The sequence below is a fragment of the Hyla sarda genome, unplaced genomic scaffold (assembly GCF_029499605.1).
Source record: "Hyla sarda isolate aHylSar1 unplaced genomic scaffold, aHylSar1.hap1 scaffold_2392, whole genome shotgun sequence".
In the NCBI taxonomy this organism is placed as follows: Eukaryota; Metazoa; Chordata; class Amphibia; order Anura; family Hylidae; genus Hyla; species Hyla sarda.
Genome location: NW_026609078.1, coordinates 12,516 through 39,717, shown reverse-complemented (window position 1 = coordinate 39,717; position 27,202 = coordinate 12,516). Strand labels below are relative to the sequence as shown.

The 27,202-nt window shown below is 51.6% G+C and overlaps 1 protein-coding gene across 1 annotated transcript; it reads left to right on the top strand.

Moving 5' to 3' along the window:
• GBA1 (glucosylceramidase beta 1) lies at positions 1-27,202 on the top strand. Its single transcript, XM_056553115.1, has 10 exons — positions 1-108; positions 185-379; positions 9,066-9,212; positions 9,288-9,421; positions 9,580-9,752; positions 9,826-10,063; positions 20,106-20,330; positions 24,797-24,960; positions 26,796-26,912; positions 27,041-27,202. The coding sequence occupies exons 1-10, from the start codon at positions 15-17 to the stop codon at positions 27,144-27,146; spliced, it is 1,593 nt and encodes a 530-aa protein (XP_056409090.1). The 5' UTR covers positions 1-14; the 3' UTR covers positions 27,147-27,202.

Genomic DNA, 27,202 nt, shown 5'->3' with positions numbered 1-27,202 from the left:
TATACAACTGTCACATGACCAGGAAGTGTTTGTCCCATCACCACAGAGGAGAGGCGGCCATGCTGGGCATAGTAGTGCTAGTGCTGAGCTCCCTGCCCGGGGCCCCAGGTGAGGGGGTGAAGGGGCCCCTGCTGTACAGGGTGTCGTTTCTGTGTATCCGCTTTTTACTTCCTCCTGATTTCAGGTTCCCGGCCGTGTGTGCGGCAGAGCTTCGGGCAGAGCTCAGTGGTCTGTACCTGTAACTCCTCCTACTGCGACGGCCTGGATGACGTCACCGCGCCCGCCCTGGGCAACTACAGCGTGTATGAGAGCAGCCAATCAGGAGGACGGCTGGAGGAGAGCGGGGGCCCCATCATCAGGAGAGGAGAGGGGCCCACAGGTGAGTGTGACCAGTATAGTGGAGGAGAGGGGGGGCCCACAGGTGAGTGTGACCCGTATAATGGAGGAGGGGGGGGGGCCACAGGTGAGTGTGACCAGTATAATGGAGGAGGGGGGCCCACAGGTGAGTGTGACCAGTATAGTGGAGGAGAGGGGGGGCCACAGGTGAGTGTGACCAGTATAGTGGAGGAGAGGGGGGCCCACAGGTGAGTGTGACCCATATAATGGAGGAGAGGGGGGCCCACAGGTGAGTGTGACCCGTATAATGGAGGAGGGGAGGGGGCCACAGGTGAGTGTGACCAGTATAATGGAGGAGAGGGGGGGCCCACAGGTGAGTGTGACCCATATAATGGAGGAGAGGGGGGGCCCACAGGTGAGTGTGACCAGTATAGTGGAGGAGAGGGGGGGCCCACAGGTGAGTGTGACCAGTATAATGGAGGAGAGGGGGGCCCACAGGTGAGTGTGACCCATATAATGGAGGAGAGGGGGGCCCACAGGTGAGTGTGACCAGTATAATGGAGGAGGGGGGCCCACAGGTGAGTGTGACCAGTATAGTGGAGGAGGGGGGGGGGCCACAGGTGAGTATGACCAGTATAGTGGAGGAGAGGGGCCCACAGGTGAGTGTGACCAGTATAATGGAGGAGGGGGGCCCACAGGTGAGTGTGACCAGTATAGTGGAGGAGGGGAGGGGCCACAGGTGAGTGTGACCCGTATAATGGAGGAGGGGAGGGGGCCACAGGTGAGTGTGACCAGTATAATGGAGGAGGGGAGGGGCCCACAGGTGAGTGTGACCAGTATAGTGGAGGAGAGGGGGGGCCCACAGGTGAGTGTGACCCATATAATGGAGGAGAGGGGGGCCCACAGGTGAGTGTGACCAGTATAATGGAGGAGGGGGGCCCACAGGTGAGTGTGACCAGTATAATGGAGGAGAGGGGGGCCCACAGGTGAGTGTGACCAGTATAATGGAGGAGAGGGGGGGCCCACAGGTGAGTATGACCAGTATAGTGGAGGAGAGGGGGGCCCACAGGTGAGTATGACCAGTATAGTGGAGGAGAGGAGGGGCCACAGGTGAGTGTGACCAGTATAATGGAGGAGAGGGGGGGCCCACAGGTGAGTGTGACCAGTATAGTGGAGGAGAGGGGGGGCCCACAGGTGAGTGTGACCAGTATAGTGGAGGAGAGGGGGGGCCCACAGGTGAGTGTGACCAGTATAATGGAGGAGAGGGGGGCCCACAGGTGAGTGTGACCCGTATAATGGAGGAGAGGGGGCCCACAGGTGAGTATGACCAGTATAGTGGAGGAGGGGGGGGGGGCCACAGGTGAGTGTGACCAGTATAGTGGAGGAGGGGGGGGGGCCACAGGTGAGTGTGACCAGTATAATGGAGGAGAGGGGGGGCCACAGGTGAGTATGACCAGTATAGTGGAGGAGAGGAGGGGCCACAGGTGAGTGTGACCCATATAATGGAGGAGAGGGGGGGCCCACAGGTGAGTATGACCAGTATAGTGGAGGAGAGGAGGGGCCACAGGTGAGTGTGACCCATATAATGGAGGAGAGGGGGGGCCCACAGGTGAGTGTGACCAGTATAATGGAGGAGAGGGGGGCCCACAGGTGAGTATGACCAGTATAGTGGAGGAGAGGAGGGGCCACAGGTGAGTGTGACCATTATAGTGGAGGAGAGGAGGGGCCACAGGTGAGTATGACCAGTATAGTGGAGGAGGGGGGCCCACAGGTGAGTGTGACCAGTATAGTGGAGGAGAGGAGGGGCCACAGGTGAGTGTGACCAGTATAGTGGAGGAGAGGAGGGGCCACAGGTGAGTGTGACCAGTATAATGGAGGAGAGGGGGGGCCCACAGGTGAGTGTGACCCATATAATGGAGGAGAGGGGGGGCCCACAGGTGAGTGTGACCCGTATAATGGAGGAGAGGGGCCCACAGGTGAGTGTGACCAGTATAGTGGAGGAGGGGGGCCCACAGGTGAGTGTGACCCATATAATGGAGGAGAGGGGGGCCCACAGGTGAGTATGACCAGTATAGTGGAGGAGGGGGGCCCACAGGTGAGTGTGACCCTTATAATGGAGGAGAGGGGGCCCACAGGTGAGTGTGACCAGTATAGTGGAGGAGAGGGGGCCCACAGGTGAGTGTGACCATTATAGTGGAGGAGAGGGGGCCCACAGGTGAGTGTGACCAGTATAGTGGAGGAGGGGGGCCCACAGGTGAGTGTGACCATTATAGTGGAGGAGAGGAGGGGCCACAGGTGAGTATGACCAGTATAGTGGAGGAGAGGAGGGGCCACAGGTGAGTGTGACCAGTATAGTGGAGGAGAGGAGGGGCCACAGGTGAGTGTGACCATTATAGTGGAGGAGAGGAGGGGCCACAGGTGAGTATGACCAGTATAGTGGAGGAGGGGGGCCCACAGGTGAGTGTGACCAGTATAGTGGAGGAGAGGAGGGGCCACAGGTGAGTGTGACCAGTATAGTGGAGGAGAGGAGGGGCCACAGGTGAGTGTGACCAGTATAGTGGAGGAGAGGAGGGGCCACAGGTGAGTATGACCAGTATAGTGGAGGAGGGGGGCCCACAGGTGAGTGTGACCAGTATAGTGGAGGAGAGGGGGGGCCACAGGTGAGTGTGACCCGTATAATGGAGGAGGGGAGGGGGCCACAGGTGAGTGTGACCAGTATAATGGAGGAGAGGAGGGGCCACAGGTGAGTGTGACCAGTATAGTGGAGGAGAGGAGGGGCCACAGGTGAGTGTGACCATTATAGTGGAGGAGAGGAGGGGCCACAGGTGAGTATGACCAGTATAGTGGAGGAGGGGGGCCCACAGGTGAGTGTGACCAGTATAGTGGAGGAGAGGGGGGGCCACAGGTGAGTGTGACCCGTATAATGGAGGAGGGGGGCCCACAGGTGAGTGTGACCATTATAGTGGAGGAGAGGAGGGGCCACAGGTGAGTATGACCAGTATAGTGGAGGAGAGGAGGGGCCACAGGTGAGTGTGACCAGTATAGTGGAGGAGAGGAGGGGCCACAGGTGAGTGTGACCATTATAGTGGAGGAGAGGAGGGGCCACAGGTGAGTATGACCAGTATAGTGGAGGAGGGGGGCCCACAGGTGAGTGTGACCAGTATAGTGGAGGAGAGGAGGGGCCACAGGTGAGTGTGACCAGTATAGTGGAGGAGAGGAGGGGCCACAGGTGAGTGTGACCAGTATAGTGGAGGAGAGGAGGGGCCACAGGTGAGTATGACCAGTATAGTGGAGGAGGGGGGCCCACAGGTGAGTGTGACCAGTATAGTGGAGGAGAGGGGGGGCCACAGGTGAGTGTGACCCGTATAATGGAGGAGGGGAGGGGGCCACAGGTGAGTGTGACCAGTATAGTGGAGGAGAGGAGGGGCCACAGGTGAGTGTGACCAGTATAGTGGAGGAGAGGAGGGGCCACAGGTGAGTGTGACCATTATAGTGGAGGAGAGGAGGGGCCACAGGTGAGTATGACCAGTATAGTGGAGGAGGGGGGCCCACAGGTGAGTGTGACCAGTATAGTGGAGGAGAGGGGGGGCCACAGGTGAGTGTGACCCGTATAATGGAGGAGGGGAGGGGGCCACAGGTGAGTGTGACCAGTATAATGGAGGAGAGGGGGGGCCCACAGGTGAGTGTGACCCATATAATGGAGGAGAGGGGGGCCCACAGGTGAGTGTGACCAGTATAATGGAGGAGAGGGGGGCCCACAGGTGAGTGTGACCCATATAATGGAGGAGAGGGGGGCCCACAGGTGAGTGTGACCAGTATAATGGAGGAGGGGGGCCCACAGGTGAGTGTGACCAGTATAGTGGAGGAGGGGGGGGGGCCACAGGTGAGTATGACCAGTATAGTGGAGGAGAGGGGCCCACAGGTGAGTGTGACCAGTATAATGGAGGAGGGGGGCCCACAGGTGAGTGTGACCAGTATAGTGGAGGAGGGGAGGGGCCACAGGTGAGTGTGACCCGTATAATGGAGGAGGGGAGGGGGCCACAGGTGAGTGTGACCAGTATAATGGAGGAGGGGAGGGGCCCACAGGTGAGTGTGACCAGTATAGTGGAGGAGAGGGGGGGCCCACAGGTGAGTGTGACCCATATAATGGAGGAGAGGGGGGCCCACAGGTGAGTGTGACCAGTATAATGGAGGAGGGGGGCCCACAGGTGAGTGTGACCAGTATAATGGAGGAGAGGGGGGCCCACAGGTGAGTGTGACCAGTATAATGGAGGAGAGGGGGGGCCCACAGGTGAGTATGACCAGTATAGTGGAGGAGAGGGGGGCCCACAGGTGAGTATGACCAGTATAGTGGAGGAGAGGAGGGGCCACAGGTGAGTGTGACCAGTATAATGGAGGAGAGGGGGGGCCCACAGGTGAGTGTGACCAGTATAGTGGAGGAGAGGGGGGGCCCACAGGTGAGTGTGACCAGTATAGTGGAGGAGAGGGGGGGCCCACAGGTGAGTGTGACCAGTATAATGGAGGAGAGGGGGGCCCACAGGTGAGTGTGACCCGTATAATGGAGGAGAGGGGGCCCACAGGTGAGTATGACCAGTATAGTGGAGGAGGGGGGGGGGCCACAGGTGAGTGTGACCAGTATAGTGGAGGAGGGGGGGGGGCCACAGGTGAGTGTGACCAGTATAATGGAGGAGAGGGGGGGCCACAGGTGAGTATGACCAGTATAGTGGAGGAGAGGAGGGGCCACAGGTGAGTGTGACCCATATAATGGAGGAGAGGGGGGGCCCACAGGTGAGTATGACCAGTATAGTGGAGGAGAGGAGGGGCCACAGGTGAGTGTGACCCATATAATGGAGGAGAGGGGGGGCCCACAGGTGAGTGTGACCAGTATAATGGAGGAGAGGGGGGCCCACAGGTGAGTATGACCAGTATAGTGGAGGAGAGGAGGGGCCACAGGTGAGTGTGACCATTATAGTGGAGGAGAGGAGGGGCCACAGGTGAGTATGACCAGTATAGTGGAGGAGGGGGGCCCACAGGTGAGTGTGACCAGTATAGTGGAGGAGAGGAGGGGCCACAGGTGAGTGTGACCAGTATAGTGGAGGAGAGGAGGGGCCACAGGTGAGTGTGACCAGTATAATGGAGGAGAGGGGGGGCCCACAGGTGAGTGTGACCCATATAATGGAGGAGAGGGGGGGCCCACAGGTGAGTGTGACCCGTATAATGGAGGAGAGGGGCCCACAGGTGAGTGTGACCAGTATAGTGGAGGAGGGGGGCCCACAGGTGAGTGTGACCCATATAATGGAGGAGAGGGGGGCCCACAGGTGAGTATGACCAGTATAGTGGAGGAGGGGGGCCCACAGGTGAGTGTGACCCTTATAATGGAGGAGAGGGGGCCCACAGGTGAGTGTGACCAGTATAGTGGAGGAGAGGGGGCCCACAGGTGAGTGTGACCATTATAGTGGAGGAGAGGGGGCCCACAGGTGAGTGTGACCAGTATAGTGGAGGAGGGGGGCCCACAGGTGAGTGTGACCATTATAGTGGAGGAGAGGAGGGGCCACAGGTGAGTATGACCAGTATAGTGGAGGAGAGGAGGGGCCACAGGTGAGTGTGACCAGTATAGTGGAGGAGAGGAGGGGCCACAGGTGAGTGTGACCATTATAGTGGAGGAGAGGAGGGGCCACAGGTGAGTATGACCAGTATAGTGGAGGAGGGGGGCCCACAGGTGAGTGTGACCAGTATAGTGGAGGAGAGGAGGGGCCACAGGTGAGTGTGACCAGTATAGTGGAGGAGAGGAGGGGCCACAGGTGAGTGTGACCAGTATAGTGGAGGAGAGGAGGGGCCACAGGTGAGTGTGACCATTATAGTGGAGGAGAGGAGGGGCCACAGGTGAGTATGACCAGTATAGTGGAGGAGGGGGGCCCACAGGTGAGTGTGACCAGTATAGTGGAGGAGAGGAGGGGCCACAGGTGAGTGTGACCAGTATAGTGGAGAAGAGGAGGGGCCACAGGTGAGTGTGACCAGTATAGTGGAGGAGAGGAGGGGCCACAGGTGAGTGTGACCAGTATAATGGAGGAGAGGGGGGGCCCACAGGTGAGTGTGACCAGTATAGTGGAGGAGAGGGGGCCCACAGGTGTGTGACCCGTATAATGGAGGAGAGGGGCCCACAGGTGAGTGTGACCCGTATAATGGAGGAGAGGGGCCCACAGGTGAGTGTGACCCGTATAATGGAGGAGAGGGGGGGCCACAGGTGAGTGTGACCCGTATAATGGAGGAGAGGGGGGGCCCACAGGTGAGTGTGACCCGTATAATGGAGGAGAGGGGGGGCCACAGGTGAGTGTGACCCGTATAATGGAGGAAAGGGGGGGCCACAGGTGAGTGTGACCCGTATAATGGAGGAAAGGGGGGGCCACAGGTGAGTGTGACCCGTATAATGGAGGAGAGGGGGGGCCACAGGTGAGTGTGACCCGTATAATGGAGGAGAGGGGGGGCCCACAGGTGAGTGTGACCCGTATAATGGAGGAGAGGGGGGGGCCACAGGTGAGTGTGACCCGTATAATGGAGGAAAGTGGGGGCCACAGGTGAGTGTGACCCGTATAATGGAGGAGAGGGGGGGCCCACAGGTGAGTGTGACCCGTATAATGGAGGAGAGGGGCCCACAGGTGAGTGTGACCCGTATAATGGAGGAGAGGGGGGCCCACAGGTGAATGTGACCCGTATAATGGAGGAGAGGGGGTCCACAGGTGAGTCTGACCTCTATAATGGAGGAGAGGGGGCCCACAGGTGAGTGTGACCCGTATAATGGAGGAGAGGAGGGGCCCACAGGTGAGTGTGACCCGTATAGTGGAGGAGGGGAGCCCACAGGTGAGTGTGACCCCTATAATGGAGGAGAGGGGGGGCCACAGGTGAGTGTGACCCGTATAGTGGAGGAGGGGAGCCCACAGGTGAGTGTGACCCCTATAATGGAGGAGAGGGGGGGCCACAGGTGAGTGTGACCCGTATAATGGAGGAGAGGGGGGGCCACAGGTGAATGTGACCCGTATAATGGAGGAGAGGGGGCCCACAGGTGAGTCTGACCTCTATAATGGAGGAGAGGGGGCCCACAGGTGAGTGTGACCCGTATAATGGAGGAGAGGAGGGGCCCACAGGTGAGTGTGACCCGTATAGTGGAGGAGGGGGGCCCACAGGTGAGTGTGACCCCTATAATGGAGGAGAGGGGGGGCCACAGGTGAGTGTGACCCGTATAATGGAGGAGAGGGGGGGCCACAGGTGAGTGTGACCCTTATAATGGAGGAGAGGGGGCCCACAGGTGAGTGTGACCCGTATAATGGAGGAGAGGAGGGGCCCACAGGTGAGTGTGACCCGTATAATGGAGGAGAGGGGGGGCCACAGGTGAGTGTGACCCTTATAATGGAGGAGAGGGGCCTACAGGTGAGTCTGACCCGTATAATGGAGGAGAGGGGGGCCCACAGGGGAGTGTGACCCGTATAATGGAGGAAAGGGGGGGCCACAGGTGAGTGTGACCCGTATAATGGAGGAGAGGGGGGGCCACAGGTGAGTGTGACCCGTATAATGGAGGAAAGGGGGGGCCACAGGTGAGTGTGACCCGTATAATGGAGGAGAGGGGGGGCCCACAGGTGAGTGTGACCCGTATAATGGAGGAGAGGGGCCCACAGGTGAGTGTGACCCGTATAATGGAGGAGAGGGGGGCCCACAGGTGAATGTGACCCGTATAATGGAGGAGAGGGGGTCCACAGGTGAGTCTGACCTCTATAATGGAGGAGAGGGGGCCCACAGGTGAGTGTGACCCGTATAATGGAGGAGAGGAGGGGCCCACAGGTGAGTGTGACCCGTATAGTGGAGGAGGGGAGCCCACAGGTGAGTGTGACCCCTATAATGGAGGAGAGGGGGGGGCCACAGGTGAGTGTGACCCGTATAATGGAGGAGAGGGGGGCCCACAGGTGAATGTGACCCGTATAATGGAGGAGAGGGGGCCCACAGGTGAGTCTGACCTCTATAATGGAGGAGAGGGGCCCACAGGTGAGTGTGACCCGTATAATGGAGGAGAGGAGGGGCCCACAGGTGAGTGTGACCCGTATAGTGGAGGAGGGGGGCCCACAGGTGAGTGTGACCCCTATAATGGAGGAGAGGGGGGGCCACAGGTGAGTGTGACCCGTATAATGGAGGAGAGGAGGGGCCCACAGGTGAGTGTGACCCGTATAATGGAGGAGAGGGGGGGCCACAGGTGAGTGTGACCCTTATAATGGAGGAGAGGGGCCTACAGGTGAGTCTGACCCGTATAATGGAGGAGAGGGGGGCCCACAGGGGAGTGTGACCCGTATAATGGAGGAGAGGGGGGGGCACAGGTGAGTGTGACCCGTATAATGGAGGAAAGGGGGGGCCACAGGTGAGTGTGACCCGTATAATGGAGGAGAGGGGGGGCCCACAGGTGAGTGTGACCCGTATAATGGAGGAGAGGGGGGGCCCACAGGTGAATGTGACCCGTATATTGGAGGAGAGGGGGGGCCCACAGGTGAGTCTGACCTCTATAATGGAGGAGAGGGGGGGCCCACAGGTGAGTCTGACCCGTATAATGGAGGAGAGGGGACCGCAGGTGAGTCTGACCCGTATAATGGAGGAGATGGGGGGGCACACAGGTGAGCCTGACCCGTATAATGGAGGAGAGGGGGCCGCAGGTTAGTGTGACCCGTATAATGACCGATCCCTCCCCACAGGTCTCGTCTTCACTCTCGATGATAAGAAACGTTTCCAGGTCATGAAGGGTTTCGGTGGCGCGGTGACTGACTCGGCCGCCATGAATATCCTGGCCCTGAGCGCCGGCTGCCAGGACAATCTGCTGCGCTCGTACTTTTCTGAGGAAGGTGATGGCTGTTGGGTGCTGGCTGGGGTGGTGGCGTTACAGTGTGTCAGGGCTCCTAATGATTGATGCTCTGCAGGTATTGGATACAGCGTTCTGCGGGTCCCCATGGGCAGCTGTGACTTCTCCACACGGGTCTACACCTACCTGGACCGAGAGGGAGACTTCACCCTGGAGACCTTCAGCCTGGAGGAGGAGGACCAGAGACTGAAGGTGAGGGGCTCACTAGACTCACTCACACTCACTAGAGTCACACTCATCACTTACCAGACTCGGACCCCCCAGACTCGGACCCCCCAGACTCGGACCCCCCAGACTCGGACCCCCCAGACTCGGACCCCCCAGACTCACACCCACACCATTTCCTACAGATCCCAGTAATCCAGAAAGCCCAGGCCATGTCGTTGCGGCCCATATCCCTGTTCGCCAGCCCCTGGACGGCTCCATCATGGATGAAGACCAACGGGAAGGTGACAGGTAAAGGAACGTTGAAGGGGTCCCCTGGAGGGCGCTACTACAAGACCTGGGCGCAGTACTTCATCAGGTCCGTGGCCCCCACACCCCCTCCTGCTGACCCCTCACACCCCACGTCCTGACTGTTCCCTCTCCCCATTTAGGTTTCTGGATGAATACGCCAAATACAATGTCACCTTCTGGGCGGTCACGGTGGAGAATGAGCCGACGGCCGGGATGTTGTCCAATTATCCTTTCCAGTGTTTAGGATTCACCCCCAAACTCATGAGGGACTTCATCGCCCTAGACCTGGGCCCCGCATTGGCTGAGAGCCCCCACAGAGGCATCCAGGTCATGATTGTAGATGACAACCGGGTCCTGCTGCCATACTGGGCCAAAGTGGTGAGACCCCCCCTCCCATATATATATATATATATCCTGTATTATACTCCACTATTATTCTATATTATTCCACTATTGTACTCACTATTCTGCTGGTGAGGTCACTGTGTACATACATTACATTACTTATCCTGTACTGATCCTGAGTTATATCCTGTATTATACTCCAGAGCTGTACTCACTATTCTGCTGGTGAGATCACTGTGTACATACATTACATTACTTATCCTGTACTGATCCTGAGTTATATCCTGTATTATACTTCAGAGCTGTACTCACTATTCTGCTGGTGAGGTCACTGTGTACATACATTACATTACTTATCCTGTACTGATCCTGAGTTATATCCTGTATTATACTCCAGAGCTGTACTCACTATTCTGCTGGTGAGGTCACTGTGTACATACATTACATTACTTATCCAGTACTGATCCTGAGTTATATCCTGTATTATACTCCAGAGCTGTACTCACTATTCTGCTGGTGAGGTCACTGTGTACATACATTACATTACTTATCCAGTACTGATCCTGAGTTATATCCTGTATTATACTCCAGAGCTGTACTCACTATTCTGCTGGTGAGGTTACTGTGTACATACATTACATTACTGATCCTGTACTGATCCTGAGTTATATCCTGTATTATACCCCAGAGCTGTACTCACTATTCTGCTGGTGAGATCACTGTGTACATACATTACATTACTTATCCTGTACTGATCCTGAGTTATATCCTGTATTATACTCCAGAGCTGTACTCACTATTCTGCTGGTGAGGTCACTGTGTACATACATTACATTACTTATCCTGTACTGATCCTGAGTTATATCCTGTATTATACTCCAGAGCTGTACTCACTATTCTGCTGGTGAGGTCACTGTGTGCATACATTACATTACTTATCCTTTACTGATCCTGAGTTATATCCTGTATTATACTCCAGAGCTGTACTCACTATTCTGCTGGTGAGGTCATTGTGTACATACATTACATTACTTATCCTGTACTGATCCTGAGTTATATCCTGTATTATACTCCAGAGCTGTACTCACTATTCTGCTGGTGAGGTCACTGTGTACATACATTACTTATCCTGTACTGATCCTGAGTTATATCCTGTATTATACTTCAGAGCTGTACTCACTATTCTGCTGGTGAGGTCACTGTGTACATACATTACATTACTTATCCTGTACTGATCCTGAGTTATATCCTGTATTATACTCCAGAGCTGTACTAACTATTCTGCTGGTGAGGTCACTGTGTACATACATTACATTACTTATCCTGTACTGATCCTGAGTTATATCCTGTATTATACTCCAGAGCTGTACTCACTATTCTGCTGGTGAGGTCACTGTGTGCATACATTACATTACTTATCCTGTACTGATCCTGAGTTATATCCTGTATTATACTCCAGAGCTGTACTCACTATTCTGCTGGTGAGGTCACTGTGTACATACATTACATTACTTATCCTGTACTGATCCTGAGTTATATCCTGTATTATACTCCAGAGCTGTACTCACTATTCTGCTGGTGAGGTCACTGTGTACATACATTACATTACTTATCCTGTACTGATCCTGAGTTATATCCTGTAGATCTTTTATTAAAAAATATAAAACATTACAAAAAGAATAAACATCACCATAACAATAATACAAACAACATACACCTGTATAATATATACAAAAATGAGTCCATATTAGTCCAAAAATGTCCAACCAAGTATCTTCTGGTCCAGCCACATTCTCACCAAACACACCGCTATAATAACAACAACTACTAAACACTCTACAATAATAATAATACTTACAGTAATAATAATAACAATAATAACTAAAAACTGGTCCGGTTGCATTTCCCCACCCAAAATAATAAATATGTGTCAAACCACCAACAAACACCGCAAACAGAAAAACCGAATATACAATGTTTTTTTATATTTTTTATATATAATTTTTTTTTATTTTTTTTTACATTTTTTATTTATTTTTTTGGCCCTGAGCTGGTCCCGCATCCCATGCCCCCAGTACATGATAACAGACGTCCATGAACCAGTCCAGGATTTTTTTTTTTTTAAACAAAAAGTCCCACACAGAATCCCCCCTCCCCCCATCTACCCACCACCCAACCTAGCACTAAACCCCAACACAACACAACCCCTAGAAAAAAAATACAATATATATACATATATACACATATACATAAATGTACAAACAAAACAAATATATACAAAATAATACAAACCAAACAACAAACATCAATAAGGCTTTTCAATCACACAAACCCCTAAAGCTCAAGTTCAGCGCCTGCAAGCCCTATATCACCATATATCTACAGCACAAAACAAAAAGACTAATGTGCCAGCATCAGCCCACCACCAGGGGGAGACAACAGGCTAAGGCACTTTAAAGGCAGAGCCCCTCCACAGACGAGAGGCCCTGCCAGCACCCAGCCTCTCGTACTCCAGAGAACGCACCTTCACCAGGTCACCAAGAATGTTCCTAACCACCTCACCCACAGGGAGGATTTTACGCTGCGTCGACACTAAACACCGTGCGTTCCACGTGTAGTACCTAACCACTGAGCTGACTAGGAATAAAGTGCACCGGTCCCAGCCTCTAAGGTTTCTGAATGCCCCATAGGCCCATTCCGCATAGGAGAGACTGGCCAGCCGAGGCCAACCAATGGAAGCGCCCACCCTGTTGTAAACCTCTGTGTTAAAGGGAGAATGAAGCAGAAAATGCTCCATGCTTTCCAGCATGCCTCCACACTCTTCGCGGGGACATCCCCGGTCATCAGAGCTCCTGCACTTCAGATTGTCCCTCACACACAGTTTCCCGTGGAAGCAGCGCCAAGTCAAGTCCCAAAACTTCAAGGGGATCCTGATAGAATTCAAAAGCTCTAAACCCACCTCCAGATCCCGACTTGGGCAGTCCTTGAGTACCAATGGCCTCTGGAAATGAGAAGACAGGACTCTCTTGTCAAGGAATTTCCTCGACAGAGTCCTAATCTCCCCCATCCCCAGACCCCACCGACGAATAACCTTCAGAACCGGGGTAGCGTAAGCCGGGAGATGCCCGTGTGGTGTGCGAAGATCCTTCACTTGCCCTCCTGTCTCCCATTCCTGGAAGAAAGGCCGAAACCATCCCCTACAGGAGGATACCCACGGAGGAGCCCTCTCTGACCAGAGGTTTGCTATATTGGTCTTAAGAAAGGTATTCACTAGGAACACCACAGGGTTGACCATACACAACCCCCCTAGTCTCCTCGTACGGTAAGTAACCTCCCTCTTCACTAGGTTCAGTCTATTCCCCCATAACATTTGGAAGAACACACTGTAGACCCGGGTCCAAAGAGGTTCTGGCAACATGCATACACTGCCCAGATATATCAGCAAAGGGAGCAGCAAAGTTTTCATCAGGTTAACCCTTTCCCGGAGGGTCAAAGACCAACCCTTCCACTGATCTACCTTCTGAGCGGCGATCTTAAGCCTGCTGTCCCAGTTTTGTTTGGGGTAATCCCTTTGACCAAATTCGATGCCGAGGACTTTTGCGGATTCCTGGGGCTCTGGAAGGGCGTCTGGGAGATCAAAATCAGGATCTCCCCCTCCCAGCCAGAGACTCTCACACTTATCCTGATTGATCTTGGACCCGGATGCCTCCGAGTAGCGGTCCACCTCTGACATCACCCATCTGCCCTCCTCTTGTGAGGAGACAAACACGGTGACATCATCAGCGTATGCTACCGCCCTCAGAGCCGAATCCGGCACCGCCAGGTCCATTCTCACCCCCGCCAACGGTCCACAATCAATCCCTCTAAGGAAAGGATCGATTGCAAACACGTACAGCAAAGGGCTCAAAGGACAACCCTGACGGACACCAGACCCAACCTCAAAAGAGCGGCCAATCCAACCATTCACAAGCGGGAAACTCTCTGCCCCTACATACAAGGTCTTAAGCCAATCAACAAACCCCCCCTGGCAGGCCATATCTCAGAAGGACAGACCAGAGGTACTCATGGTTAACCCGATCAAACGCTTTTGCCTGATCCAAGGAAAGCAAGTACCCCTTCCAGTGGCCAGCCCTACCCTGCTCCACAGCCTCTCGGACACTGAGCACAGCACTGAATGTACTGCGGCCCGGAACAGAGCAATGCTGAGCCCCCGAAAGGAGCCGGGGTGCAAACTCTACCAGCCGGTTAAACAGCACTTTTGCCAGAATCTTTCTGTCCGCATTGAGAAGTGCTATGGGACGCCAATTCTCAATGTGGGACGGGTCTTTACCCTTTGACAGGATGATCAGCGCTGACCTCCTCATTGACTTTGGCAGAGTGCCCGAGGATAGACACTCATTAAAAACCGCGGTCAAGAGGGGAACCAAAGTGTCCTTAAAGGTCTTATAGAACTCAGATGTTAAGCCATCCGGACCGGGTGACTTCTTGAGGGCAAGCCCATCAATAGCCATCCTGACTTCCTCTTCCCGGATCATCTCTGTGAAAACGTCAAGAGAGGGGTCTACTCCTGGTTCAGGGACGGTTTCAGCCAAGAAAGCTGATACCTTATCTCGATCTAGATCCTTCCTTCCCAAGAGGTGCGAGTAGAAGGATCTGATGACCTCCAGGATCCCTGATCTGGACCTTTTCAAGGATCCCGTACTATCAATCAGTCCTGAGACTATTTTACTATTCACTGACATCTTGCAGTTTCTGTAAGGGTCGGGCGAGCGGTACTTCCCGTAATCCCTCTCAAAAACCAAAGATGCGTGCCTATCGTACTGGCACTTCATCAGCAAGGACTTCACTCTGGAGATATCATCACGACTACCTCCAGTCCAGACAAGGTTCTCAAGTTTCTTCCTCAGGCCCTGGTACAAACGGTACCTGTTTAGGCTTCTGAGGCCCGAGAGCTGGCGGAAGAATCTCGCAACCCTTTCCTTGAAGATCTCCCACCACTCTGACTTACTGCTACAAAGGCCCAGCAATGGTACCTGGCTCTGAAGAAAATCCTCAAAGGACTGTCTTATCTCCGCTTCTTCCAAGAGAGACGAATTCAGCTTCCAATAGCCTCTGCCCATCCGGGGGGTCTCTGTAACATTCAGAGAAAACAAAATTAAACAGTGATCGGAGAACTCCACCTCAACAACAGACACTGCTGAAGAGACGGCCTCCTCCTTTAAATAAAACCTGTCTATCCTAGACCTACAACTACCCCTATGATAGGTGAATCCCGCGTGGCCTGGGGTGTGCCGGATGTGGACATCCACCAGACGAGCCTCACTCGCTATGCTATTAAGGGCGACGCTATCATAAGTCAGCTTGTCTCTGGCACCTCCCCTGTCTTGGGGCCTCGTGACAGCATTAAAGTCCCCTCCAAAGACCACCTGCCGACTTGTAAAAAGATAGGGCTTGATCCTCATAAAGAGGCACTTCCGGTCCCACTTAGACTGTGGGCCGTAGATGTTAATAAGGCGAAGTTCTTGTCCCCTCATGAGGACATCTAAGATCAGGCACCTCCCCATTTCTAACTCGATAACCCGTCGGCATTCTACCGCTGCGGTAAAAAGGACCGCCACTCCGCTATACGGCTCGGCCCCAAGAGACCAGTAGGAGGGCCCATTCCTCCACTCTCTTTTAGCCTTGTAGATAGATGACATATCTGTTAGCCTGGTCTCCTGCAAAAATAAAATATCAGCATTAATATGGGCAAAAAAATCATAGGCAGCAAAACGAGCCGTATCTGACTTAATGCTGGCGACATTAATGGACGCCAGCGTCAACAGAGAGGGTGCCGCCATCAAGGGTGATTGAGTTAGACAGCTTTCTTTTTCCCACTCCCCTTCTCACCCTCCACATCAGAAGAACTCTTCACCCTATTTAGAGAAATGTAAGTGTCCATCTCACCAGACGTCGTTTTACTTTCCTCGTCTCCGGATTCTAGGCCAGTCCCTTCCCCCGAGGACATAACCTCCCCAGGGGAAGAGGACTCGGCGCCCCCTGGAAGCCCCTCTGCCACCTCCCCCTCATCCTCCCCTTCCGAAGAAGAGGAGGAGATGTCCCTGAGGGGTCGGAATCGATTGGAAAGGCCAACCAGAGGGGAGTCAGTTTTGCCTTCCTTTGGCACCTGGACCAGGGTTGGAGAAGATCTCAAATCTCCCTTTTTTTTTTTTTACTTGTACCCCGCTTTCGTGTCTCCTTCTGCCATCCCACATCATCCTCCTCCACGCTATCTGAGGAGATGGCACCTTCCTCATTCTGGATCCTCCTGACCTCCTCATTCAGCTCGCCATCCCTCAGGGTCTCAGCAGCAAGGTTGGCCTCTGGGACAGAATGAGAGGTCGTCCCAGTAACCCGGGCTTTCCCCATCACCCTATCCCTTTGGCGTTTATCAAGACGTCTTAGTTGGGCTGGTGTCTTTCTCTTGCTGTTCCTCACTGACCCCTCAGTTCCTCCACCTCTGCTAGTCCCCTCCCCAGCAGATTCCGGCTCGTGATCTTCACCCGCCGGGGACAAGACTGCATTAGCGAAAGAACGAGGGCAACGACTGAATGGGTGACCTAAGTCACCACACAGGTGACACCTAATCTCTGCACAAGATGCGGCAAGATGGCCTACACCCCCACACAAGGCACATTTCTGCACCGTACAGTTTGCACTGAAGTGTGTGGGGTCACCACATCTGTGACAGAGCTTCGGCTGACCCCGGTAGAAAATCTGGATACGATCCCTGCCGAGAAAGGCAGAGGATGGAATATGGGTAACTGTATTTCCTGAACGTTTAAGTTTTTACCAAAAACGTCCAGGCTCCTGACCAGATGCTAAACTCGTCCCTGTTCTTCTGCGGGACCCCCATTACCTCACCATACCGTCCTAACCAGGTGATGATGTCAACACAAGAGAGTGATTCGTTACAGGTCAAAACGGTCACTCTCTTGATTTCGTTTTGACGAGACAATGCCTGTACGGCAAAGTCTCGCCAGCCGGGCTCATTCTTTACCAATTCATAATTCGACCAGAAAAGCTCAAGCCCCTCTGGCCGAACAAAACTGATATCGAATTCAGGAGCACCGTAGGGATGTATCAAGGCAAAGATATCAACTGCATTGAAGCCCATTTTTAGCAAGAGCTCAACCACTTTGGTCCTTGAAGGACACATATCTTCGCCCTGCCACCGAAGACGGACCACATTCCTACGGTTACTACCTGCCCCGGCTGTTGGGAGGGACCACACAGTATCGCCCCCTCTTTCCTCTCGGAAGGCAGAGAGACCGTGTCTCTCTATCCAGAAGGACAGATCAACTGCTCTACCCTCTACATTAATCGACCTTTCCCCCTTTTTCAGAGCTTCCAGGAGACGTTGCTGCAATAAACCGTCCCTAGAGTCAGGAGACGAGGAAAATATTCTACTTCCCCCAGCAGTGACATTGGCATAACTCCTATGATCTGTCACCACTGGGGGGGCAACCGGACCAGACCCTACACCTACACCACTTCTAATGACAACATCCCCACCACCCTCAATAACAACATTAGCACTTCCCCCAACAACATTGTTTCCAATAACATCATCTGTAGTCCCATCACCACCCCTAATTTCAGCAACAGCAAAATCACCTTCTCCAATAACATTAACCTCCATCCGCTCCCCAGTCATACACCCCGTACCCCCATTTACCTTCTCATTCACACTGGCTGGACCAGAAACAGATAATCCGGCAAACGAGGATGATGATGACATTTTTTCCCGTTTTGCCTCAGCATCACGGGGCACTAGGGCTGGGACAACCTCCGCTGGCCCTTTAAGGGACCGGGCAGCATGCTTGCCCGGTCTAGAGGAGGCCCCAGCCCTGTTCTTATTAGTGCCCTCCGCCTCATCAGCATCATCTCCAGTCTTTTCATGGCGCCGCTGATCAATGGGATCAGCGGCACCAATACAAAACAAATGGTTTTTCTTCACTTTTGGGAGTGTCCGTTATGCCCTTTACTACCTCCGGCACTGAGTCACCCCCCTCTCCCACAGGGGAGCGAACTACAGCACCGGAGTCTGCCTCTCTGCCCACCGCTGGGCCGCCCTCACTGTACGGCCTTTCGGCCGATGCCTTCTCTGCTCCATCCCTGCTACTGCAAACAGGCATGGAGCTCTGCGCCCTTTTAGTATCTGTACTCTCCCCGCACCTTTGCACCGAGTCCACCACAGAACACGGGCTGGGCTGGGTAACGGGGCTTGCACAATGAGCTGACCCTGCGGCCGACTCAGGATTTACAGGGAGGGGGGTGTAGATGTAACTCACCACTTCTTGCTGCTTAGGCTTGGTCTTCTTTTTCTTCTTACCCCCAGGTGCCTCATTTGGGAGCTCATCTCCAAACACCAGGTTCTGAGGACACACTGGGGATTCCAGCATGCGGATCTGGGCCATTAGCGCCCCTCCCTGGTAGCTGCTGTCACTGTCCTCTCCTGAGTCGGCAGGTGATACTGCTGGTTGCTGTGCAGGGGGCCCACTGTACGGGGCCTGCTGCTGTTGCCGCAGGCCACCAGGTGGATCTGGCTGTTGTTCTTCCTCCATCTCCTCCACATCATCCACCTGGCTCTCAGGTTGCAGCCCCATCAACCTTTTATTTTTATCTTCTTCTTTCACCCTGAAGCGCTCCTCATTTTCCAGTTTCTCTTTAAATGGACCACTCTTCTCCAATAATTCGGCTCTCCTCTCCTCCAAAACTTGTATTTCAGACATGAGTCCCTTTATCTGCCCCTGGATCTCTGTCTTTTTCCTTTTTGGAGTAATCTTGGCCCTGGCACGGGCACAGCGCAGTTCCTCTGGGAGCCTCCTGATGGCCTTACAGGCGTCTTCATACTCACGGAGGTGACTTTTACCCGGGAAGTATAGGTGGAAATAGACTCCCGGGTCCTCAGCACTCCCCAGCCTTCCTCACTGAGGTCGGCTTCACCTCCGTGAGCACTCTGCCTTCTTCCAGACAAACCCAGCTTTCTGCTGGCTGCACCCAGCTTTTCCGAGGAGGATCCAGCCTTGCAGCTTCTCACCTCTGTGGGGGGAGTTGGAGCAGCATTGCTGCGACTCCTAGTAGAACGCCTCACCCCCAAATCCTCCGATGTACAGGCCGCTTGCTGGCTTCTACTGCTCCCCTGCGGCCTATTCCGAGGAGCAGAAGCCTGGGCCTCGCCTCCCTCACTCATGCCTGGAAACCCACTCCCTCCCTGGGGAGGAGGAAGCAGGCCCCAGGTGGAACAGATGGTAATTCCCTGGAGCTCAGGAGACACAGCAGACACACAGCACAGCTGAAGCACGACCACACCCGCAACTAATTGGTCAGCACTCCAGAGCTGTACTCACTATTCTGCTGGTGAGGTCACTGTGTACATACATTACATTCCTTATCCTGTACTGATCCTGAGTTATATCCTGTATTATACCCCAGAGCTGTACTCACTATTCTGCTGGTGGGGTCACTGTGTACATACATTACTTATCCTGTACTGATCCTGAGTTATATCCTGTATTATACTCCAGAGCTGCACTCACTATTCTGCTGGTGAGGTCACTGTGTACATACATTACATTACTTATCCTGTACTGATCCTGAGTTATATTCTGTATTATACCCCAGAGCTGTACTCACTATTCTGCTGGTGAGGTAATTGTGTACATACATTACATTCCTTATCCTGTACTGATCCTGAGTTATATCCTGTATTATACTCCAGAGCTGTACTCACTATTCTGCTGGTGAGGTCACTGTGTACATACATTACATTACTTATCCTGTACTGATCCTGAGTTATATCCTGTATTATACTCCAGAGCTGTACTCACTATTCTGCTGGTGAGGTCACTGTGTACATACATTACATTACTTATCCTGTACTGATCCTGAGTTATATCTTGTATTATACTCCAGAGCTGTACTCACTATTCTGCTGGTGGGGTCACTGTGTACATACATTACTTATCCTGTACTGATCCTGTATTATACTCCAGAGCTGCACTCACTATTCCTTCCTGTATTTTTCTTACAGATCCTGTCTGATCTGCGGGCCGCCCGTTATGTTCATGGCATTGCGGTGCACTGGTACCTGGACGCGGTGATCCCGGCAGACATCAGTCTTGGCAGTACGCACCATCTCTACCCAGAATACTTCCTGTTTGCTACGGAGGCATGTGCCGGCTTCACCCCCTGGGATAAGGGCGTGTGTCTGGGGTGCTGGGAGAGGGGGAACGCCTACAGCCGGCGGATAATCGAGGTGAGACCCCAAACCTGCAGCATGCCGTATCCTGGGGGAGTAATAATCTGCAGAATCCCGTGTCCTAGAGGGAGTAATAACCTGCAGAATCCCGTGCCCTAGAGGGAGTAATAACCTGCAGAATCCCGTGCCCTAGAGGGAGTAATAACCTGGAGAATCCCGTGTCCTAGAGGGAGTAATAACCTGCAGAATCCCGTGCCCTAGAGGGAGTAATAACCTGCAGAATCCCGTGCCCTAGAGGGAGTAATAACCTGCAGAATCCCGTGTCCTAGAGGGAGTAATAACCTGCAGAATCCCGTGTCCTAGAGGGAGTAATAACCTGCAGAATCCCGTGCCCTAGAGGGAGTAATAACCTGCAGAATCCCGTGCCCTAGAGGGAGTAATAACCTGCAGAATCCCGTGTCCTAGAGGGAGTAATAACCTGCAGAATCCCGTGTCCTAGAGGGAGTAATAACCTGCAGAATCCCGTGCCCTAGAGGGAGTAATAACCTGCAGAATCCCGTGCCCTAGAGGGAGTAATAACCTGCAGAATCCCGTGTCCTAGAGGGAGTAATAACCTGCAGAATCCCGTGCCCTAGAAGGAGTAATAACCTGCAGAATCCCGTGCCTTAGAGGGAGTAATAACCTGGAGAATCCCGTGTCCTAGAGGGAGTAATAACCTGCAGAATCCCGTGCCCTAGAGGGAGTAATAACCTGCAGAATCCCGTGTCCTAGAGGGAGTAATAACCTGCAGAATCCCGTGTCCTAGAGGGAGTAATAACCTGCAGAATCCCGTGTCCTAGAGGGAGTAATAACCTGCAGAATCCCGTGCCCTAGAGGGAGTAATAACCTGCAGAATCCCGTGTCCTAGAGGGAGTAATAACCTGGAGAATCCCGTGCCCTAGAGGGAGTAATAACCTGCAGAATCCCGTGTCCTAGAGGGAGTAATAACCTGCAGAATCCCGTGTCCTAGAGGGAGTAATAACCTGGAGAATCCCGTGCCCTAGAGGGAGTAATAACCTGCAGAATCCCGTGCCCTAGAGGGAGTAATAACCTGCAGAATCCCGTGTCCTAGAGGGAGTAATAACCTGCAGAATCCCGTGTCCTAGAGGGAGTAATAACCTGCAGAATCCCGTGTCCTAGAGGGAGTAATAACCTGCAGAATCCCGTGCCCTAGAGGGAGTAATAACCTGCAGAATCCCGTGCCCTAGAGGGAGTAATAACCTGCAGAATCCCGTGCCCTAGAGGGAGTAATAACCTGCAGAATCCCGTGCCCTAGAGGGAGTAATAACCTGCAGAATCCCGTGCCCTAGAGGGAGTAATAACCTGCAGAATCCCGTGCCCTAGAGGGAGTAATAACCTGCAGAATCCCGTGTCCTAGAGGGAGCAATAACCTGCAGAATCCCGTGCCCTAGAGGGAGTAATAACCTGCAGAATCCCGTGCCCTAGAGGGAGTAATAACCTGCAGCATCCTGTGTCCTGGGGAGTAATAACCTGCAGCATCCTGTGTCCTGGGGAGTAATAACCTGCAGCATCCTGTGTCCTGGGGAGTAATAACCTGCAGCATCCTGTGTCCTGGGGAGTAATAACCTGCAGCATCCTGTGTCCTGGGGAGTAATAACCTGCAGCATCCTGTGTCCTGGGGAGTAATAACCTGCAGCATCCTGTGTCCTGGGGAGTAATAACCTGCAGCATCCTGTGTCCTGGGGAGTAATAACCTGCAGCATCCTGTGTCCTGGGGAGTAATAACCTGCAGCATCCTGTGTCCTGGGGAGTAATAACCTGCAGCATCCTGTGTCCTGGGGAGTAATAACCTGCAGCATCCTGTGTCCTGGGGAGTAATAACCTGCAGCATCCTGTGTCCTGGGGAGTAATAACCTGCAGCATACTAGGGAGAGTCACTGGTAGAGAAGGATTTGTTGACTTGTAGATTATAGAGTACAGAGCAGCACAATGTCAGGCAGCTTCTTAAGGCTATCCTTCATATAAGATAGTGATAGAGGTAAGTATAAGGATATCCTTCATATAAGATAGTGATAGAGGTAAGTATAAGGCTATCCTTCATATAAGATAGTGATAGAGATAAGTATAAGGATATCCTTCATATAAGATAGTGATAGAGATAAGTATAAGGATATCCTTCATATAAGATAGTGATAGAGATAAGTATAAGGATATCCTTCATATAAGATAGTGATAGAGATAAGTATAAGGATATCCTTCATATAAGATAGAGATAGAGATAAGTATAAGGCTATCCTTCATATAAGATAGAGATAGAGATAAGTATAAGGCTATCCTTCATATAAGATAGTGATAGAGATAAGTATAAGGATATCCTTCATATAAGATAGTGATAGAGATAAGTATAAGGATATCCTTCATATAAGATAGTGATAGAGATAAGTATAAGGCTATCCTTCATATAAGATAGTGATAGAGATAAGTATAAGGATATCCTTCATATAAGATAGTGATAGAGATAAGTATAAGGATATCCTTCATATAAGATAGTGATAGAGATAAGTATAAGGATATCCTTCATATAAGATAGTGATAGAGATAAGTATAAGGATATCCTTCATATAAGATAGAGATAGAGATAAGTATAAGGATATCCTTCATATAAGATAGAGATAGAGATAAGTATAAGGATATCCTTCATATAAGATAGTGATAGAGATAAGTATAAGGATATCCTTCATATAAGATAGTGATAGAGATAAGTATAAGGATATCCTTCATATAAGATAGTGATAGAGGTAAGTATAAGGCTATATCCTGCATATAAGATAGGGATAGGTATAAGGCTATCCTTCATATAAGATAGTGATAGTGATAGAGATAGGTATAAGGCTATCCTTCATATAAGATAGTGATAGGTATAAGGCTATCCTTCATATAAGATAGTGATAAGTATAAGGCTATCCTTCATATAAGATAGTGATAGAGGTAAGGCTATCCTTCATATAAGATAGTGATAGATAGGGATAGATCCTGCATATAAGATAGGGATAGGTATAAGGCTATCCTTCATATAAGATAGTGATAGTGATAGAGATAGGTATAAGGCTATCCTTCATATAAGATAGTGATAGGTATAAGGCTATCCTTCATATAAGATAGTGATAAGTATAAGGCTATCCTTCATATAAGATAGTGATAGAGGTAAGGCTATCCTTCATATAAGATAGTGATAGAGATAAGTATAAGGCTATCCTTCATATAAGATAGATAGGTATAAGGCTATCCTTCATATAAGATAGAGATAGGTATAAGGCTATCCTTCATATAAGATAGGGATAGGTATAAGGCTATCCTTCATATAAGATAGAGATAGGTATAAGGCTATCCTTCATATAAGATAGGGATAGGTATAAGGCTATCCTTCATATAAGATAGGGATAGGTATAAGGCTATCCTTCATATAAGATAGATAGGTATAAGGCTATTCTTCATATAAGATAGGGATAGGTATAAGGCTATTCTTCATATAAGATAGAGATAGGTATAAGGCTATCCTTCATATAAGATAGATAGGTATAAGGCTATCCTTCATATAAGATAGGGATAGGTATAAGGCTATCCTTCATATAAGATAGATAGGTATAAGGCTATCCTTCATATAAGATAGGGATAGGTATAAGGCTATCCTTCATATAAGATAGAGATGGTATAAGGCTATCCTTCATATAAGATAGGGATAGGTATAAGACTATCCTTCATATAAGATAGAGATAGGTATAAGGTTATCCTTCATATAAGATAGAGATAGGTATAAGACTATCCTTCATATAAGATAGATAGGTATAAGGCTATCCTTCATATAAGATAGATAGGTATAAGGCTATCCTTCATATAAGATAGGGATAGGTATAAGGCTATCCTTCATATAAGATAGGGATAGGTATAAGGCTATCCTTCATATAAGATAGATAGGTATAAGGCTATTCTTCATATAAGATAGGGATAGGTATAAGGCTATTCTTCATATAAGATAGAGATAGGTATAAGGCTATCCTTCATATAAGATAGATAGGTATAAGGCTATCCTTCATATAAGATAGGGATAGGTATAAGGCTATCCTTCATATAAGATAGATAGGTATAAGGCTATCCTTCATATAAGATAGGGATAGGTATAAGGCTATCCTTCATATAAGATAGAGATGGTATAAGGCTATCCTTCATATAAGATAGGGATAGGTATAAGACTATCCTTCATATAAGATAGAGATAGGTATAAGGTTATCCTTCATATAAGATAGAGATAGGTATAAGACTATCCTTCATATAAGATAGATAGGTATAAGGCTATCCTTCATATAAGATAGATAGGTATAAGGCTATCCTTCATATAAGATAGAGATGGTATAAGGCTATCCTTCATATAAGATAGGGCCAGGGACTATCCTAGTATTCAGGATTGGGTCGGTTGCCTCTTCTCTGCTCTTCCATGTTTCTGTTTCCACCTTATTATGTATCAGGATCTGAATTATTACGTGACGGGCTGGACTGACTGGAACCTGGTCCTGGATATGAGCGGTGGTCCCACCTGGGTGGGTAATAACGTGGACAGTCCTATAATTGTGGATGTGGGTGAGGACGTCTTCTATAAACAGCCCACCTTCTACCACATGGCGCACTTCAGGTGAGACGTCTGTGTATAGTGTGGACCCCCGGATCCCCCCCTTCACTTATATCCCCCCCCTCCTCCATCACTTATATCCCCCCCCCTCCATCACTTATATCCCCCCCCTCCATCACTTATATCCCCCCCTCCATCACTTATATCCCCCCCTCCATCACTTATATCCCCCCCTCCTTCACTTATATCCCCCCCTCCATCACTTATATCCCCCCCTCCATCACTTATATCCCCCCCTCCTTCACTTATATCCCCCCCTCCTTCACTTATATCCCCCCCTCCATCACTTATATCCCCCCCTCCATCACTTATATCCCCCCCTCCTTCACTTATATCCCCCCCTCCTTCACTTATATCCCCCCCCTCCATCACTTATATCCCCCCCTCCATCACTTATATCCCCCCCCTCCATCACTTATATCCCCCCTCCATCACTTATATCCCCCCTCCATCACTTATATCCCCCCCTCCTCCATCACTTATATCCCCCTCCTCCTCCATCACTTATATCCCCCCTCCATCACTTATATCCCCCCTCCTTCACTTATATCCCCCCTCCTCCATCACTTATATCCCCCTCCTCCTCCTTCACTTATATCCCCCCTCCTCCATCACTTATATCCCCCTCCTCCTCCTTCACTTATATCCCCCCTCCATCACTTATATCCCCCCCCCTTCACTTATATCCCCCCTCCTCCATCACTTATATCCCCCTCCTTCACTTATATCCCCCCTCCATCACTTATATCCCCCCTCCCTCCTCCCCCTCCATCACTTATATCCCCCCTCCCTCCCCCCCTCCATCACTTATATCCCTCCTCCATCACTTATATCCCTCCTCCATCACTTATATCCCCCTCCCTCCCCTCCACCACTTATATCCCCCCCTCCTCCATCACTTATATCCCCCCTCCATCACTTATATCCCCCTCCTCCTCCATCACTTATATCCCCCCTCCCCTCCATCACTTATATCCCCCCTCCCCTCCATCACTTATATCCCCCCCCTCCATCACTTATATCCCCCCCTCCTCCATCACTTATATCCCCCCCTCCTCCATCACTTATATCCCCCCCTCCTCCATCACTTATATTCCCCCCCTCCTCCATCACTTATATTCCCCCCCTCCTCCTTCACTTATATCCCCCTCCTCCTCCATCACTTATATTCCCCCCTCCTCCATCACTTATATTCCCCCCTCCTCCATCACTTATATTCCCCCTCCTCCTCCATCACTTATATCCCCCCCCCCTCCATCACTTATATCCCCCTCCCTCCCCCCCCTCCATCACTTATATCCCCCTCCCTCCCCCCCCTCCATCACTTATATCCCCCCTCCCTCCCCCCATCACTTATATCCCTCCTCCATCACTTATATCCCCCGTCCTCCTCCATCACTTATATCCCTCCTCCATCACTTATATCCCCCGTCCTCCTCCATCACTTATATCCCTCCTCCATCACTTATATCCCTCCTCCATCACTTATATCCCCCTCCCTCCCCTCCATCACTTATATCCCCCGTCCTCCTCCATCACTTATATCCCCCCTCCCTCCCCTCCATCACTTATATCCCCCCTCCCTCCCCTCCACCACTTATATCCCCCGTCCTCCTCCATCACTTATATCCCCCCTCCCTCCCCTCCACCACTTATATCCCCCCTCCCTCCCCCCCCCCTCCATCACTTATATCCCTCCTCCATCACTTATATCCCTCCTCCATCACTTATATCCCCCCTCCCTCCCCTCCATCACTTATATCCCCCCTCCCTCCCCTCCACCACTTATATCCCCCGTCCTCCTCCATCACTGACCCTCTGCTCTTTGCTGCTAACAGTAAGTTTATCCCCCCGGGGGCCCAACGTATTGGACTGGATGCCAACCAGGAGTCTCCTCTGGAGAGCGTGGCCTTCCTCTGCCCCGATGGATCCGCTGTGGTGGTCGTCCTCAACAGGTAAATGTCTGGAGGAACATGAAGTCCCAATCCAGCAGGTGACCCCTCCCCCCCTAACCCCCCCCCCCCCCCCTCGGGGGCCGATCTGTCAGATTAGATGAGAAGTTTTCACTTGTGTTTTGTTCCAGAGATTCCCATGATGTCTCGTTCTCCATCTCTGACCCGTCTCTGGGGACGATAGAAGTCGTGTCACCTGGAAACTCCATCCAAACGTATCTGTGGAGGCGCCACTGATCACCTAATACATGGACCGTCCTGTCTCCATTATTATATATAACACTCCAGCTCCT

Coding starts and splice junctions, on each gene's coding strand:
- GBA1 (XM_056553115.1), top strand. CDS start 15: ATGACCAGGAAGTGTTTGTCCCATCACCACAGAGGAGAGGCGGCCATG. Junction 109..184: donor CTCCCTGCCCGGGGCCCCAG/GTGAGGGGGTGA, acceptor TCCTGATTTCAG/GTTCCCGGCCGTGTGTGCGG. Junction 26,913..27,040: donor GTGGTGGTCGTCCTCAACAG/GTAAATGTCTGG, acceptor GTTTTGTTCCAG/AGATTCCCATGATGTCTCGT.